Source organism: Lutjanus erythropterus, chromosome 2 (assembly GCF_056507025.1).
Source record: "Lutjanus erythropterus isolate fLutEry1 chromosome 2, fLutEry1.hap2, whole genome shotgun sequence".
Classification (NCBI taxonomy): domain Eukaryota; kingdom Metazoa; phylum Chordata; class Actinopteri; order Lutjaniformes; family Lutjanidae; genus Lutjanus; species Lutjanus erythropterus.
In genome coordinates this window covers 31,793,888-31,812,772 of record NC_139318.1, presented here as the reverse complement: position 1 = coordinate 31,812,772, position 18,885 = coordinate 31,793,888, and the positions used below count along the sequence as shown (strand labels likewise).

General features: G+C 39.9%; 1 protein-coding gene across 1 annotated transcript in view; it reads right to left on the bottom strand.

The window, feature by feature from the left end:
- Positions 1-18,885, bottom strand: part of arhgap9 (Rho GTPase activating protein 9) — a 67,712-nt gene that overhangs the window by 3,105 nt on the left and 45,722 nt on the right. Inside the window, exons 8-20 of the mRNA XM_084737256.1 lie at positions 18,077-18,211; positions 17,804-17,902; positions 16,305-16,366; positions 16,060-16,147; positions 14,355-14,450; positions 12,110-12,208; positions 10,005-10,110; positions 9,473-9,592; positions 7,917-8,015; positions 5,825-5,902; positions 5,542-5,595; positions 4,639-4,773; positions 933-1,038 (exon numbers count right to left, since the gene is read on the bottom strand). Of these exons, the coding sequence (XP_084593382.1) occupies positions 933-1,038; positions 4,639-4,773; positions 5,542-5,595; positions 5,825-5,902; positions 7,917-8,015; positions 9,473-9,592; positions 10,005-10,110; positions 12,110-12,208; positions 14,355-14,450; positions 16,060-16,147; positions 16,305-16,366; positions 17,804-17,902; positions 18,077-18,211 (1,277 nt within the window). The remainder of the gene's footprint in view (positions 1-932; positions 1,039-4,638; positions 4,774-5,541; positions 5,596-5,824; positions 5,903-7,916; positions 8,016-9,472; positions 9,593-10,004; positions 10,111-12,109; positions 12,209-14,354; positions 14,451-16,059; positions 16,148-16,304; positions 16,367-17,803; positions 17,903-18,076; positions 18,212-18,885) is intronic.

Below are 18,885 nucleotides of genomic sequence, written 5' to 3'. Positions count from 1 at the left end.
GGGAGAGGAGAGGAGAGGGAAGAGGAAAAAAAGGAGCGCACAAGCGAGGGAGAGGGTGCAGAGAGAGAAAAGAGAGAGGTTCCAGTGGTGGCGGCGGTGGTGTTGGTATGCCTTCCAGCAGACGAACCACAAGGCTCCCATGGGACCTTCGAGGCAAGGAGCAGAAGGCGGAGGGAGGAGAAGGAGGAGGAGGAGGAGGAGGGAGGAAAAAAAAGGAGAAAGGGATAGAAAGAGGAGGAAGAAGGGAGGAAGAGGAAAATGTGAAGAAGAGAAGGAAGAAAAAGAAGAGGAAGTAAGGACACAAAGGTAGCAAGTGAACAAGAGAGGAGGGGATAGGGGCGATTGGGTAAGGAGATAATAAATGAGAAACAGAACGAGCGGGGAAAGGAATGACAGCGGGGAGAAAATGAGAGAAAGACACAGAGTTGACAAATTCATGGGGCCCACCACACCCTGGCACAAACATCAGCCTCAGAACACGAACGCTCACCCCTGTAGTGGAAGGAAAAACCATAGGCGGTAAAAAACACACATTTTATGTACTGTAAAAGGAACTGGCTCGCAGAGCATTGTACACCATTCATCTTCCTCCAGCCTTTTCATCTTCACAGGGACCCAAAGTTAACAACAGTGTGATCCTGGTACAGCATTGGCATAGTTTGAGAGCCGTGGCCAAAGAATCCCTGACAGAAAATTACTGAGAACGATGAGGAAACTACCCCCTCTTGTGGTCAGCTTTTAAAAAAGTTATGAGGAGGAGATTTTATTTTCCTTACAAGCGAGGGCATCTGGTTCATTCCTGCGTGCCGAAACGTCCTGAGGGAATATTGTGCATTATGAAATGTGCCCGTTTTCAGGGCGGACAAATGGAAACAAGGCAGAGATGAAGACAAACACATGAGCAGAGATGTGCTGCATGCGGTTTCTCTCACCGTTTGAGATGGCGACACATGAACTGCAGCGTGTCATGGTTTGGAGGAGGCATGTTGAGCACCAGACACTTCAAACGATCCACTTTGTCCATGTAGTCCGACATCTCTGCGACACAGAACAAGAGGCATGTCAGATCACAGCAAATGTCATTGTTTGCATTCCATTTCATGTAAATCATTAGCATTGGAAACCTGACTGACATCCTCTAACTGATATCACATGTACTGTATTAGCATCATCACCATCTAATCTGATACAGCAGCATATAATTATCAGCTATCGACACAGAACAGTGAACTGATGAACGCACAAAAAAGTCCCATCGATCGATAAGAAACAGGGACTTCATCATATCAAGAACGCACTTACGTGTGTTATCATTTATTTACTTATTCATTTTAAATGCCAGATTATCTGCAGTTTTAGGATAAGTTAAAGATAATATCACACGTTGCTGTATCACAGAGTTTCATACAAATTAATTGATGAGGATAACAGTTAAAGGAAAAGTTGGGGATAGTCTTTTTTTTCTGCTGTTAACAGACCCCATGAAAAGATCAAAACCCTGATCAGTGAATTGATCCAATTAACAAATATTGTATGTGAGCCTGATTTGGCTTATTACTCATTGCACCATACTATTAAATATTTACATCCACAAGTTGCAACACTTCAAAATGCTATATTGCTCACTTGAAGATGGAAACCTCTAAACATGGTTACAATATATATATATATATATATACATATATATATATATATATATATACATATATATATATATATATATATATATATATATATATATATATATATATATATATATATATATATATATATGTACATATACATGTATATAAAATTTCAACAAGCAATATTTTAAATCTAAAATAGTTCATAGATCTAATGTAATAATCCAATGTAACAATCTATGGCTCTCAATAAATATATATATAATACATGAGAGGATCTCCAGTATATTTTCTATCTCTTGGCTGAGAAAAATTGGCAATCTCTGCACTAGAGTACCAAAGGTGTATTAATCCGCAACTGAAAATAGTCCCCCAAAATGCACTGCTTCTTTCTTTTCGCTTAAACTTAAGAGTGTCTTGCTGTTTTAGGAAAACATTTGGCCTTTTCAAACTATACTAACGCAGTGCAAGTTTGGGACACGGCTGTTTGGAGGGCACGTCTGCTGGAACAGGCTGATTGCTTGGCTCACAGTATTGCTGCTTGGAGCGTTTTTCGGGGGTCAGGTCTGTTCGGAACAGACTAATTGTTATTTTTGTGATATGAGCCCTGCCCCCAGCATTTTATCAATCTCTGAGGGCAAAACTGTGTAGAATATCAAAAATCTGAAAAAGTAACTTTTTTCGATGTTCTGTACCAAGTTTGGTGTCAATTGTTCAAAATTTGTAGGAGGAGCAGCAAAAAAAAAAAAAAAAAAAAAAGATCTGGACAAAATTCAAAATGGTGGTCAATCCATCTAGACACAAATGGGTGTGGCTTACATGGACTGACTTGTCTGGATCCACAGAATCCAGGAAATATTTTGTTGACTAACAGTTCAAAAGTTACAGCTTGTTGTTATAATTCCTTCCTTTGTAGCTGGATGAACATGGGCACTGTAGTTTATTTCCACCTACACTCCTGCTGACATAAATACTCACTAAAGTACCGAATGTGTATTTATCCGCAGCTGAAAATAGTCCTCAAAAAATGCAGTATTTGTTTATTTTTGAGTAACCATTAATTAAATCTATACAGTGTTGTGCTGTTTCAGGGAAAAAGTCCTTTTTAGAAATTAAACTATATATTTGTGGCCTATTTTATAAAAGATGTAGTTTAAATGGACAGACACAGACAAGGTAGAGAAGTCGTAAAGTTGTGAAAGATGACGTGTCACATTCTTGGTTTTGATCTTTTAATGGCATTTGTTGAAAAGAGAAAAATCTAAAATAAAACCAGCCTTTAGCCTTTAATTAATAGTGTCAAAATTTGAATTTGCTTCAAATACAATATTTACAAGAGTTGAGAATTATGGGACTTGCAGCTAAAATGTAAGGGTTGATACTCTGAGGATTTCTGCCGTAAAACCATCACTTCATTTAAATTTAATACGGCTCAATAAATTTCAGTTTTGTCAGGATATAATTACTCTTCTCTCAACCTGGAATTCGTGCAATTTCCTTTTTGGGAAGCCCTGTTTTATTTTATTGTGTCCATATATCTTTCATGATATACAGTATGTGGTGCAACATTTCCTAGAAGGGAAAAAAACATTCTGTAAATACATTATATTCTATAATGAAGAAAATTACGTCCACCGCAGTTTGACAAAGTGTGAAAGCGCCCATGTAAAGAGGGGGCTGAACTCTCTAACCAAGACTGGCCTGGTTCTGACTCATTAAAACCACAGCAGTGTTGAGAGTATTCAAAATAAAAGCACATCAGAGGATGAATACAGTGATAAGGTGAAATTAAAAAGTGTACTCTGTAGGTGTTCTGGTGGCCTAGAGGTTTAGGATGATGATAATGTGATTGTAACATCCCCACTTTGAGTCTGACCAGGGACTTTTAGGCAAATCATCCCTCCTCTCTTTCTCTCCCCTCATTTCCTGTTTGCTTTCAACTAAACACAAGTCAATAAATTCCCCCCAAAAATATTGGAAAATGTCTTGTTGCTTTTTTTTCAATCAGACAAAGAAGTGCCCAAATTTTCACCTCAGGCTGATCAAAAATATCAGTATACTTACTTACTTCACGTAACAGTTTCTTTCCCCCAATCGTTTAAAGATATTTCCTGAAACTATGCCTCAATTTCTCAAAATTGTAAAAACAAAACTGAAGCAATTAACTGTTAATCATTTTGTCAAACCACCACAAAACCCTTGATAAGTGACACACTGCACTTCACTGAAAAGCGGTCTTCTGAAAAACGTGTTCACATGAATATCTCTATGAATATCAATTTAAACACTGGAGTGATACATTTAAAACACTGTATATGTTTTGGTTTTATGAGGCCATGTTACATTTTCAAACTTATAAAATTGTATAGAAATTGTCAGACTGTCAGAATAGGATTCAATGCACATTTGTGTATCCAGTGAGCTCCCTTTTTACAACCCAGCTTCCACAAATCATATTTTAAAGTTACACTTTATAGTGCAACATTGTTGGACTTCAAACCAAAGTTGCACCGATTTCATGTGAAATATTTGCTCGCCTTCCTCCTCCTCTTGCTCTGTCTCTCTTCCTCTCTGTTCTCTTCATGCTACTCCATTTTTTTCCCCCAACACAGTCAAGTTCACCTGAGGCCTCTTTTATCCTCTGACACATGACTGAAGTGTTTTGCCAACTGAGTTTGAACAAGTGAGTGAGACCACTTGGTAATTAGCGGCATTTTGTGCATGTTGAAGCCCAGCGTTTTCCAGGTGAACGAAGTGTGCTAAATGATGTAATTTGTGCTGAGATGTTTGCAAAAATATTACTTAGAATTTCTGTTTTTGTGAAAACAATTGAATTGTGCTTAGGGTTTAGCAGTCTGCAGTCTTGTTGTTGATGCATGAGTTTTAAGAAGTTCTGTAGTAGTTCAGTTTTCAGAATTGTGTGTATAGTTCCTTTTTTTGTATATGCAATGGAGAAAAACTGTAAGGGAGTAGGTTATACACAGTGTGAATAAAATGAACACTGTTCACTCACTGACTGTCTCCACAATGTCGGTGAAGAAGCCGAAGGGCACCAGGGGCTCGGGAAGCTCGCGGAAGAAAAGTTTCAAAGCTCCTGTGATGACATGAATGTCCTCCCAGTCACTCTCGTCCAAATTCAGCTTCTCCTCTGAGAGACCAGGAGGAGGGAGGAGGATGAGAGGGGGAGGATGAGGGGAGAAATTGAGACAGACAGGGTCAGAGGAAGTGAACAAAAGGCAAGGCAACATGAAAATGAGTGAGAAAGGGTTAGAATTAAGAGTTACAGTCACAGTTTTGTTTAGTGAAGAACACGAACATAATGGAGTCAGCATTAAGGCGGAACATGAAGGCTTGTAGCTGCAGGAGGGAGATAGAAACGGTCTGTGAAAGTAAGAGGAAACACTGAAGCACAAACACATATAAAGCAACACATTTCCTTCAAATCCAGGCCTGGCAAATGCTTCTAACATTGCATCATAAGAGCCAAGAGAAAAAAAAAGAAAAAGCTTTAATTTGACCTCAATGTCAAGACGCACAGATATAAACAGGAATCTAATGACGAGAAACATTAGTCAGTGAGATATTGCACAGCAGACAAGCAGCTGATTCTGCACTTTGTCCACTTGGTGGCAGCCATGGACTGTGTGAGAACTGGCTGTACAACCTGCTGCGTGTTATTACATCAGAAAACTTAAAGCAGAAAAGCCTAGGGGACACACATACATTAAGCAAATGGTAGCACAACCACCAAACTGTTCAGCTGCGGCTCGGCTCGGCGTGTCAGTCTGTGGGTGGGCGACGTTTTGAGGAGTTTTTTGACTGAGGTGTTCACATTATGCAACACACAGCGCACAAAAAACAAGCAGGCTGAGTAACACGTGAAAGAAAGCGGCTGCTTCTCCTCGTCAGAATCTACCTTGAACCAACTCCTTCGGGAACATGTAACGGCCGTCTGTAGTCACCGCTCGCTCTGCAAAAAGCAACAGTTACTCAGTCGGCTTTCCTTCAGCGTCCATCAAAAGGAGGACATGTAGAGGGACAATCACAGGTATATATGTACAGGACAAGGAAGAGATACAACAGAATGATTTCTGGCAGTGCAACTTCTCTCCTGCCGCAACATTTTTCTCTTCAGGGTTCATTTATTGTCAGAGACTAAAATGTAAAGTTTTTCTCCTCTTCCCCTTCATCATCCTTACCGTGATTCACCAGGAAGCGAAGTTTCTGAATCACTGCCAGGTTCCCTGATACTCTGTAGATGCCGTCAGTGTCCAGTCCTGCAACAAACCACACAGAGCTGGTTAGATCTATCTCGGGAGCTCCACTGGTGTGCACTTGACTTCTTGAGCGTGAGATAAAAGTTTTTCCCACAGATTTTAAGACAGTCAGAACTGATATAATTGTTTTGTTGTACATTTTCTGCACATCAATAATTGAGTGCGCCCAGGAAGTTTGCTTTGTCGCTTCAGTGCCCAAAAACGTGAATACATTAAAACAAAAGCACATTTTGACACTTTTAGACATCTAAAAAAAAAAAAAAAAATTCCACGATCACAAGACCTTCATGCGTAGTTTTAAACTTCCTCTTAACATTTCATTGTTAATTACTTGATGACGTGCTGACAAAGTTTTGTCTTGACATTGAGTTTCTGCTTTTGCCACACAGTTTTATGTCAGAGGCTGTCACAAGTTTTGTGATACATTGATTTATAACATCCTAAAATACAGTAAAGCAGCCACTGACTGACTGTAATATATGATGATAATACTGCAGTGAGACATGCAGCAACTCATTAAGCCACTTGGAAAACAAACTGAACTCTGCAGCAGCTTATATGTGGAAGTTTTAATATGGAGCAGAATCAATCTTCACTGCAGCCATTTCTCATGAAACAGCAAAGTAAACACTGGTGTTACCAATTATACTAATTAAAGTCCCGTTCCATTCAGGTCAAACAGAGTCAGGGTGCCGCTGTTGTGCACGCTGGCTGACTGGAAAGGCTCTGCTGCACTAAATGGAATGTGACCTTAATTAGTATTATTGGTTACACCTGTGTTCACCCTGCTGTCTCATATGAATATAGCTGCTGTGAAAAAAAAGACGTATTGTGAATATTAACTTTTGTTTCCTTGTTGCTACATTCATCCCAAAGTATTTTCATTGGTCAAGTTAATCGTAACCGAATCGGGCCGAAATCTCAAATTTGTTTGGGACAGCTTTATAATCTGTATCATCAGACGATTAATCATGTTGAAAAAGAAAAAAGAATAAGTCTGCATCAATTGAACTGATAAATTCTTTATGTAATTTTTCTGAGCAAAAATGCTAAAACTTTATTGGCTCCTGCTGGTTTGTGTTCGTCCTCTTTGACAGCAAATCTAACTGTTAGCTTGTTAGCGTATATTTGAAGCTGAAAAAAGATTCTTCTTTCTTTCTTTCTTTCTTTCTTTCTTTCTTTCTTTCTTTCTACCTTTTCAGCCTGACTTTTGATTAAGAATGGTTTATGGAGAGCACTAACTTATAACTTATATTATTCACTTATTTTACTATATTTATGTAGCATTATTTCATTCTACTTTATTTTATTTAACTGTATCAGCTATTTTATTATTATTGTTTCGGTTTTATTTTTATTTTGTTGGCCTTTTGAATCTGCGTTATCTGGATTTTCTAGATTTAGTCATCTGTTAATTAGCACTTTGAACAGCACTAACCTATATGAAAGGTGCTGTACAAATAAAGTTTGATTCGTTGATTGCGTGACTAATTTCTTGCTTTCTTCATACTGCAATAATTATACACTGTAACTATGACAATTACAAAAATAATTCCTCTTTCTCTTTTTCCAGAAACTACTTCAGGTTTTTCAGTCTGTCACGCCCTTGATGTCTCAATCTGAAACAACTCCCTAGAAATATTTAATTCATCAAAAAAATGTTTTTTAAAGCCTTTTGAGATGAAAACACGGATTTTTTTCCCCCGTGCGTATCAAATATTTATTTGCAGCATTGTTTCTAAACAGATCCCAAACAACTCCATTTTCTCTCATTTAGATCTCTCTCTGGATGGCAGCTGCCATGACTTCTTCTCCCTGCGTTTTAGTCGGCTCTCTGTTGGCCAGTCACAAACATTATCAGTAAGTTTTTGTCGGCTGATGCACGTCACGGAGCTGAACGGTAGAGGCGGACTCAAGTGACTGATGCTGAAAACAGGACTGAGGGTGTTTTCTCGTGTATTGAGGATCACATTAAGCAGCCAGCCAGCTGTGTGTGCGTTTGCAGCGACCGTACCTCTCTTCTCCACAGCTTCAGTACAAAGTCTGACAAAGCGAGGGACGGTGCTCCTCTCTCTCTCACAGAGCATCTCCAGACGACAGCCGAACACCTGATCTGAAGGGAGATGACAGACGGACACGAACACAAACACGCACACACACACAAACATGCTTTTTTATGTCGGATCAGAAGTTGTTTTTTTTCTCTCTCAGATAACTATGCCAACATATGATGTAAGAGCCACAAGCTCAAGTTAGAAAGATAGATTTAGTGTTCAGTATGGAAAAAACTCTCCATGTTCCCAGCAGACATGTACGCTCACCCTTGATGATGCAATGAACTCACTGTATGTACTGTACTGTATATACTATAGGATGAAAAAAAAAATCAGACGCAGCCCTTTACTCTACAGTGTGTTATCATTATACTGATGTGCGATCAGACTGTGTTATCTCCTCTATCTGAGAAGGACTGTGATCAGCTTGTTGTAAAAATGTCAGCAGAATATGAGAACTCCATTCAGTTTAACCACAATTAACCATACAAGCATACTTCTATTTTTAACCATGCTTTCAAAGCATTCAAAGTAGCTTTGGAAGCATTTTGTTATAAATTTAAAGATGCCTCCATTCACCTGAACAGCTTATTCACTTCTAATGACCAGAAAAAAAATCATGACACGCCTCCTCATGGAGGAGGACGTAGTTGAGGTCACATGTCCGACTGGCATCCTGTCAAAAGTATTAACGGAGCTGTAGTTTTTAAAATGTTAACAAAATACTTTTGCTAAAATTACGAGATGACGGGACATCCCGGTGAACTTAGAGGTCTGATACAAAGGCAAGCACTCATGTTTATTTCTACGACTTTTTACCTTCTTCCTTTTTTGTACTGTGGTAGCCATACCTTGCCATTTAGAGCACTTTATGCCTCTTTTTCAGGATGCTCTTTTGCCTAAAAATCAAGTCTTATGGAAACTGCTGTGGCTGAATGTTAGCAAAATAATTGTTTTATCATGTTAATGAGAAAAATGAACAGCCTTTCAAAAAGACTCCTTACTGGGTATAAGTGTAAAGAAAGAAGGTACATCAAATTATGCCAAGTTACATACATATATTTTCTCTCTTGTTTGGTTCTTGGCTGTGAAAAAAATTTGAAGCTCTAGCTTTAAACATGGAAGAAAGGCCGACAAAAGATCATTTCTGCCTTTGAGAAAGATCCATAACAATAGTGTTGTAATCAACAGACAAGCAGTGTGAAAAACTTTTTGGTGAAGCTCTTACTAAACAAGCGAGGAGGATTGCAGCGCTCATTCACAAGGGGATGTGGCGTCATCCCAAGATAAATGCGATTCCCTGCCAGCATCACAACTGTTATGCAGTTCAGTTAAATATCTGAAAAATATCCTCCACTTCCCAACAGAAGTGGATAGTTTTATCTGCAGGAGTGCGGTTTTGTAATATTAACCACTGAGCAAAAGAGACCTCACACTTCCATCATTCACCACTGCGCTGCGTACTGCTGAATAAAGGATACTCGCATTGAAATCAAACTTCAAACAGAAATCTCACCTTTAATGAGGCCTTTCTCCTGCAGAGCCTGCAGAGGAGGTCTCTTTAGGATCAGCTTCTTCAGCCTCGTCTTCACTCTTTTCCTCTCTGTGTTCTCCAGGTTGGACGACGAGCGGGGGACTGCGAAGGGAGCAAAGGAGTAGAGGCGGGAGGAGGAGGAAGAGAGGGAGAAAGAGGAGGAGGTCAGTGCGGGGCGTTCGGCCGCGGTGCAGGACAGCAGATGAGAGGGGATGGTGGTGAGGATGAAAAGCGGGAGGGCCGGCCGACGGCGGAGGTGGGACAGGACTGATGGGGGGATTATCTGCCACGGGGGCCGTGAGAAAATGTAAGTGGGCTGAATGGAGGAGAGGATGGAGGAGAGGATGGAGGGGTGTAAGAAGCCTGTGTGGAAGTTTGGAGAAAGAGAGTGAAGATGATGATGATGATGATGGAGTGAGAGGCTGTGAGTACAGAGGCGGAGGGCCGGGAGGTTTTATGTGAACGAAGGAGGTCGGGATGGAGCGATGAGTGGCATCATGTGGTGATGACTTACGCGACGTTCTCCTCTCGTCCTCGTCTCCACTGTGTTCCAACATCTCCACGCTGCCCGCTCGCCTCAGAGAGTACAGGAGGACATTGTCTAACGGGTTCTCACGGTCCTGAAAGGTTGGCAGAGTGCTCATGTTAACTGCATCATATACAAACAAACACCACATACTGTTTAAAGCATCTATACAAACTAAACTAAACATTTTAATAGGAATCCCTTCAAACCCCCCCCAAAGGAAAAATGGCCACTTGGGGGCAGCAGCACAAGCTGTAACAACACTTTTGTCATATTATCGCATGTAAAGAAGTGTATGCAACTTCAGAATCACTTGGACTCGTGTTCCTGTCCACGTGATGAATGTAGGTCCAATACTCATACCTTTTTAGATCTGTTTTGGCCTCCACCAAGCAGCAACCTCAGGGGTTTAAATAATCAAGCCAACGTTGAAATGCCAGAAATTGTAGTTTCTCAAATGGCCACTTGAGGCTGTCTCAAAAAAGGAAGTCAACTCCCATATACTCTCATGTTAAAATGCCCGGCTTTACAGATAAATGAGCATGTTTTGATCTCTAAGGCTAATTTTCTTGATCACAACAACTGTACGGGGGGTTAATTTTTATACAACCCATTTAAATTATATTAAAGGCTTAACGTTATGCATAATTAGAGCGTGTCAGCTGCTAGATGTCTGCTTCATTCAGCCATCTCAGCTCCACTCACACTCCATCTCTTTTGGATAAGCCAGGAGTTAAGCAGCACCGACACCAAACTAAGAGTTTCAAAACGTCTCTTCATAAACCTATGGGTGGCTTCACAGATGCTCTGTCCACCAGCCTGCAAAATATTTTTTTTATTTAATTATTATTTCTAGTTGTTTCACACCAATTCAAACTACCCCTTCAATTAAATACAACTGAAATAAAACACAATTCTATTTCTGGAGGATTGCATGTAGCAATTGACTCATATTCTGTGTCAGGAAATGAACAGCTTGTTCAACTGTATTTCTCTGTTGGAAAACACAGTGGCAAAGCGGATTAGCAAGTTATCAAGTAACATTTATAATCACTTAAGCATCAAAGCTAGTGTTTCACCACATGCTCTGTGACGTTTGATGAAAGCACAGAAAAAATGACAAAGCTCAGCTCAGCATTTTCATAAATGATCAATTCAGAGTGACAGAAGAGTGACTGAATTTGAGTCCAATACATAGCTAACTGACATAAATATGTACTGAAACTGCTGTTTCATCAGTTTGTTTGTTAAGTATGGTGAGAATAGGTTGGTAATGGAAACAAAAAAGAACATTTTCATAATAATTACACTGTCTTCCCGTACTTGAATGCTGAAGTGGCCGCAACTAGTGGAGCAGGAAGGGATAGTTTGGATTAACCAAAGTTACACAATAACACAAACAAACTAACTAACTGAAGGTGTCAGTGGTCAATGACAGTCACCACTGTGACTATCTACCACTAATCGCTAATTTCATCTATGCAGTTTGGTTGAGGACAGAAATATTTGGTTTATAAAGCTGTCTGAACACAAAGTAAAAAGGTGAAAAAACTAAATATAGTGCACAATTAAACTGATGTTGATTTTTTTTAGGTAAAATACATTTCCATGCCAATCCTGCCCACAGCAGTGCATTGCTCAGCTTCCTACACCAGTGCTCCTGCTGCTTCTCCAAACTGGGGGAGTATCGACCGTCATCTACTGTAGGCAACACACTGTAAGTACGTACCTCATGCAACCCCACTTCAAATAATCTGAACTATCCCTTTAAATTTTTTAAATAAAGGTACAGTTTTTGAGTAAATGCATTAAGCTAAATTCCACCACTGTTTAAATAACATTAAATTTTGAAATAGATAATGTAGACAAATTAAACAGGTAGGAAATACATTTAAAAGAAAATAAAAAGATTAAAACAAAAAGAACAAGACTGGATAAGAGCCTGTGTGTTTAAGATGGAGAGGATAAAATATATTTTATATACTGAGGTTATGACCAGTTTTCAATTCAGAGGGAAACTATTTTACCACTAAAAGAGAAGTGGTACACTGAAAGTACAACTGTGTGTGTCTCTTGTGTGTTTTGTGACTCACCAGCCGTTCAATGACGTTCTTGATGGTGTTGTACCACTCTCTGATCAGAGAGTCGGTCTCCGACTGCAACAGGAACTCGTTTCCTGTCACTGTCCTTAGCTGCAACACACACACACACACACACACACACACACACACACACACACACACACACACACACACACACACACACACACCATATAAATGTGTGTTCCCAAAGTGAGAATGTACATTTTCTTGTTTCACACCCGCCTGTAAACCAGTTTTAACAAAACTTGTCACGTATTGAGCTCCTATGTTCATTTCCTGATTCTATCACACTTGAGCTTCATCTGCTAAATTTCACTGCAAAATTAATTTTTACTGCTTCCTCTTCCTCATGAGGGTCACTTTAGAGTGAACGATGGAAAAAAAAAAACTTCCCACTCTCACTTCCCTCACTGATAAGGACCCTCTACTGACAGAAATATGATTCTATCTTTTACTGCTTATCTGCGATCACATTGTCCTCACATGTACCTCAGCTCACAGCGACAATTCAAATGAAATTAAAATCAATTTCCGTGTGTTTGAGGATTTTTATATGATACCTTGAGATTATGTGATTTTTCTTTTAACGGGGTTTTCTGACAAGGTTGTGTTTCCAGACTGGGTTGTTTATGTATTTGTTTGTTGGCTTGTTTGTCAGCAGGATTACAGAAAATCTACTGGCCTAATTTTCATGAAACTTGGCGAAAGGCTGTACCATGAGCCAAAGCAGAACCCGTTAACTTTGCACTGGATCTGAATCACGGGGCGTATACACAAATTATTTTTCACTTTAATGAACACTGCAAGATAGGTTAATTGTATGACTGGTGTCTGTGACAAAATGAACTGAATTTGTCACACATTCACAAACGTGTGTGCCATTACTAAACATACAAGAAGACATGGCAGCCCCCGTAAACATCACTAATGAAGTAGGTATGTAAGAAATAAGCAATGTCTAAATTATCCTCACAGTTTGTGGGCTGAATAACACATGCATGTTCACTAATCAAACTGGATCGTCAATGATATTCATCACCCCGAACACAAACTGTCTCAGTGGCTGTTGTCTGACAAGTGTCTCTGTCCCATCAAGACCAAGACTGAGAGGCTGAGAAGGAGTTTTCTCCCTTCAGGCCATAAACTCTTCAAACCTGCACAACTAACATCCTCCACCTATTCTGCAGCTTAGCAAATTTTTGTACTGCAAATTGTCTGTTTATTACAAATGTACAGCCGTCCAAACTGCAAATGTCCATCCATCCATCCATTTTCTGTAACCGCTTATTCCCGAAGGGTCGCGGGGGGCTGGAGCCTATCCCAGCTGACATTGGGCGAGAGGCGGGGTTCACCCTGGACAAGTCGCCAGTTCATCGCAGGGCTGACACATGGAGACAGACAACCACTCACACTCACATTCACACCTACGAGCAATTTAGAGCCACCAGTTAACCTGGCTTTGGACTTTGGACTGTGGGAGGAAGCCGGAGAACCCACGCAGTCACGGGGAGAACATGCAAACTCCCCCAGCCAGCTGGGAGATTTGAACTCAGGACATTCTTGCTGTGAGGCGGCAGTGCTAACCACTGCACCACCGTGCCGCCCAACTGCAAATGTACATACTGCATATGGTGACACTACAGTTTTTAACTTAACTTGCCACCTCATTTTTTAACTGGTGTTTTTCTGTCTTACTTTACTTTCATTTTTATTTTATGACATACATAACAATCCTGTAAGATTCCATTATTTATTCCCTGTATGTAGCTTTGTTATATTGATATTGTTAAGTTATGCTGTATATACATCTATATTTCTTTATTCCTTCTTTTACATTTGATATTTGCACAGTTGTCCGATTTCTTGCAATCATTTCACTGCTGCTCTACTCATACAGATGCACATGCGCAGATGCACATTCAGATTGCCGTCATTTGAGCCACTGGTGTTTTGTCTTCAAATACGTTGCAGCATCCACCATTTTAGTGTTGTGACATTCATGACACTCACTGTTATAACTGTCCCATGTGTGCCTGTGTCAAGGTTGAGACACAGGACATGCTCACTGCCTTGTTAAATTGTTAACAAACCATCACATTGTATAATACTTGCTTAACTGTCTGAAAAAATGTGACATGTGCCTCCTATGTGACCACAATGCAGCATTTGGTAAGTCTATCGTCTGTGTCTGAGAGACGGGACTATTGGCTGTCTTCTGGTTCCTCTTGTTTCTTACCTTGAACACATTCTTCTTGCTGGACAGCTCGTTGGCCCAGTGAAGCTGAGCGCCTCTTAAATCCACACTGCTCTCAGGGCGACTGTTTCCTGGTTTCTGTTTTCAATAAATGCGTACACACACACAAAAAAAAAAGTTATATTTTCTCAACATTTAATTGACTGAATTGACCCATAATTGACCTCGTGTTTCCAAAAATGTCATTTGGGTGTTTTTTGCTGTGCAGAATTTATGGGAAAACACTTCTTGACATTAAGATCAGCTTTCACTGACAACACCTGCAGCAGGTTTGTGTGACCTGTTTTAGGAAAGGTGATGTTTTTGTGTGTTACTTCACTGGGCAGATCAGTATCCAGCTGTTTTTAAAGGCTACCAGAGGTGGGTGACTCAGGTCACATGACTTGACTTAAGTCACAATTTGGGGACTTGAGACTTGACTTTGACTTGGTATTCATGACTTTAGACTTGAGACAGATGACTCGAAAGGACCTGACTATAAAAATATGTAAAAGAAAAAATGTAATATTTGCACTTCCTAGACATACCAGCAGAGGCAGCTATCATGGAGGGGGGTAATAAATGATAAAATCTGGATTCAAGGATTTTGTTGTTGATGACAGTAGTAAGAAGCGAACAGCTTTATGCTGTATGAGATGAGAAGCACCTTAGACAGATGTGTTAAAAGCCAAAAGAGAAATGGCGTGACACTTCTTAAGGGGTGCCAGGGCAGGACATTTAAACATAGAGATGTAAATCTTATTTTCATACTTCTGTTTTGACTGCAGAACTCTTTAGAGATATATTATCATTCCAGAGCCCCAGTCTATTGTTCAGAGTAAAGTAGATCATTAGAATTTCGTAATGCTTGATTTGTTTTTGTTTTTTTTCAATTATATTTTTGGGCTTTTGCCTTTATTGACAGGACAGCTGAAGAGCAGACAGGAAAGGGGGGTGAAGAGAGAGGGGATGACATGCAGCAAAGGGCCACAGGCGGGAGTCGAACCAGCGGCTGCTGCAGACGACCGACAGCCTCCTAAACAGCTGCCCCGTAAGGCTGGATTTGTGAGTTGCTTTAACTGAGCAATGACTGGACTTACTGGACGGTGGCGTAGGAATTGCTTAAGACTTGAAGGTTAAGACTTGAAACTTGCTTGTGATTTGCACATGTGTGACTTACTCCGACAGCTGAAAGCTACAGATCTTCGTGAAACGGAGCCATGCAGAAGAACTGACATCTGTACTAACAAAACGACTCATAAATGTTTAGGATTTCTTCATGTAATCATTTCCAACCCTGTTTTTTTTTTTTTTTGTAGAGACAGTACCTGGTCCTGAACTAAAATCATTAAAGGATAACTTAAGTATTTTTTTACCCTCAATTTTCCTATGTTTTGTGATAAATTAAAAACCAATCAAAGTAGCAGCAGACAAGTGGTTACTGTTTTTGTAAGTAGACTCTGGTTGCTTTAAACAGAGAACTGTAACAGCTATTTCTTGTTAAACAAAAATTTTAAAAAGATTTTACTCTCTAAAAAAGCTCTCTGTATGTAATGTCATAATAATAATAATAATCTGCGCAGTTGTCTTTAGGAATGGACCAATTTCAAAAACGGTTGTATACATCACCAAGGCACAAAAACATGGGGCTCAGGCTGAAATATATCGAAATTACCCTTTAAAACATAGAGTTTGTTAGCATTCTTACCCAGCTGGAAGGTGTCTGTGATTTAGGATCTTTGAAGAAAACCAGACTGTTCCCGACTAACACCACCCAGGAAGGACTCCAGTTTTTCCTGCAAAACAATAAACACACTTGTACTGGTCAGATGGGATTCAGAACAGAAAATTATACTTGGCTTAATTTATCCAAACATTATATTCATGAACAAACAGATGCATTCAATTTGAACTCTTTTTATCTTTAATCAGAGCAGCCTTGTGACGTCTCACCTCAGTTTCCGACCTCCTTCTGCAATCTTTGTCTTGTTCAAGAGGCCGGCTTTCTCCAACTCCTGACAACACATTAAAAGACGCACTGAAATCTGCAACATTCAAGCACTAATATTGATAGCGTCACGCTAATATTTTCACTCAGAGTAAGCACCAAAGTATGTGAGGAGAAGTTGAAATGTTAACAGAAAAGTACAGCGGAGGGCTTTTCCTCTGTGTAATAAACTGCATCCTGAGCGAAGCCATTTAACTCGACTGTTGCATCATTCAAAAAATAGCAGGAGGGGGAGCTGCTCTAAAATCTCCCACTGCGGTATGTCCCCGTTTAAGGTGCAAGAGAAGTGAATTAGTACTAACTATCAAGCTATGAGTGTTGAGTACAGTATATAAAGACAGTTAGGAACAAATGCAGAGCTGAAGACCATTTTAAAGAGAGAGCAGAGAAAGAGGAACACTACAGATATTTTGTTTATTTTAACTTGCATGGATTTAGAGATATCCACCACTGAGACTTTGCAGTGGATACTTTTCTCAATTTTCTTTTACCTTTAATTAAAGAGTATACATATAATCTGTAATCTGTTTGTGGATTATCCTGAGTAACCAGTGCTTTTTTTCTGCCAAAGCACAATATGTGTTGACTGATGTGGCGACCCTGGTGGCAACTGTCAGTTGCAGTTATCTCAAAACATCTGCAAATAATACTGAAACTGTCTCAGGAAAGTAAAGGTCAAAGCAAGAGCTACAACACATCATGGCCACTGAGTTGTTTTTTCCTGTTGCGTGTTGAGGTAACAGCATGACTGACAAGACAGACATAGAATTAATAAGTTCATTAAAAAAGGTTGATCGTACAATTGGCTTTACTCAGGATTCATTTGGTTTTGGAGGATGTTCAAAACATTTCTCACCATCTGCATGGTGGTTTTTAGTACTTCAACCTCTTCTTCTCTCTACCCCCCCCAACATAGATCAATTTTTGTAATTTTCAGGGAGAGACAGGGGATCTTTCGGCAGAGAGAGCTGTCCAAAGCTCAAAAATCAATATGATGCAAGCTCATGTATATTGCACTACATAAGTTAAACTGTAATCAGCACTGTAATGAGTTGACAAAAACGTTTGTCCCTGTTGTTATTTGTTCAATTGCAATATTCTGAGCTTCACCATCAGAGCCACATATGACGTGACCACAACCGAAGAGAAAGATGGGCTCCTGAGTGACCATCTGGAAACCAACCATGAGACACACACCCAGACCTGATCAACCTGGGTTGTGCCTGCCTTGACTGAGGGTGTCATGTGATAAAAGACCAGGACACCTGATGTTGTTGAGGTCCGCAGCTGATGATGTGTGAAACTGGTAGTTTCACATTGAAAAACCCCAATCAGGTAAGTATAATGCTGAATCTTCAGGGATTCTATCATTCAGTCCTGTTGTTGTGAATTCTCATGTACAGGTATTTTTATTTTGAAAGGTAAAGAAGCAGCGTTTTCTCACCGGTGTGCAGCCATCGCTGTCTGGAGAGCTCTCGGGAGACGGAGGCTCCACGACGATGTTGGTTACATTACAGGAGAAATCTCTGCACTGCTGGACCAGCTGAAAGACAGGAAAAGGACATCATCATCTGAGTTCAATTGTCGGTATGTGTATATATCCCTACTTCCAGTTTTCTGTGAAAACTGCTGACGTTTCGTCTTTTCTCTGTGTGTCTGTGAATACTGCACACACACAGTTTATGACCCTGTATGTCCGTGCTCTGGAGGTGAGTACCTTGCCATTCTCAGGCAGAAGCATTGACTGGGAGTGGCTGAGCTGCTGCTTGCCATCATGCTGTGGACCAGAGTTATCGGCATTGGTATACGCCATCGTGCTGAGGGTGTCAGAGGAGGCGGCACGCTGCATGCTCTTCAAAGGGGTTAAAATAAAAGGTCAGGGTCAAACGTTTGGGTCAGTGGTGAAAGGTTGGACAGACAAACAAGGGAGAGGGAAATCACTGATTTGTTATTTGTGAACTGAAAAACAAATACAACATGCTCCCATTCCACTGTTAAGTCTGTAGATTAAAGCCTGTGAGAGCTGATGCGTGTTTGTTTTATACTGAATAACTCTATTGAAACTATAGAAGAAGAACCTTTTTCTTTATATTATATTTACTGTACATTTTAGTATTTAGCTGATGCCGTTGCCTAGAGCAACCTTGAAGGAGTGCAACGGTACAATGAGCCTAAATTCTCAAACAATTAAAATCACAAACAAGCAACAGAAAGGTCAGGGCATTTTCAAAAATTATGCATGCAGTTTTTCCACTAATTTCTTTCAGTTTCCTATAGGAGCTACTGTTGGTAACACATTTGGATTTACTCTGTACCTTAAATAAAATTCATGCAAACGAACATGCAAATCTTGTAACATAATCAATAACCTTTGCACAGAAGCAAGTTTTTTTCCTCATTGATTCGTTTTGCAACAGTGGACATTTTTGTTGATGACAAGCTCTTTGATAACAGCTTTTGCCCTGTTTACACCTGGTATTGTCAGGCTATCACATGTTTCAAAAGTGCAATGTGTCACCTTCTCAA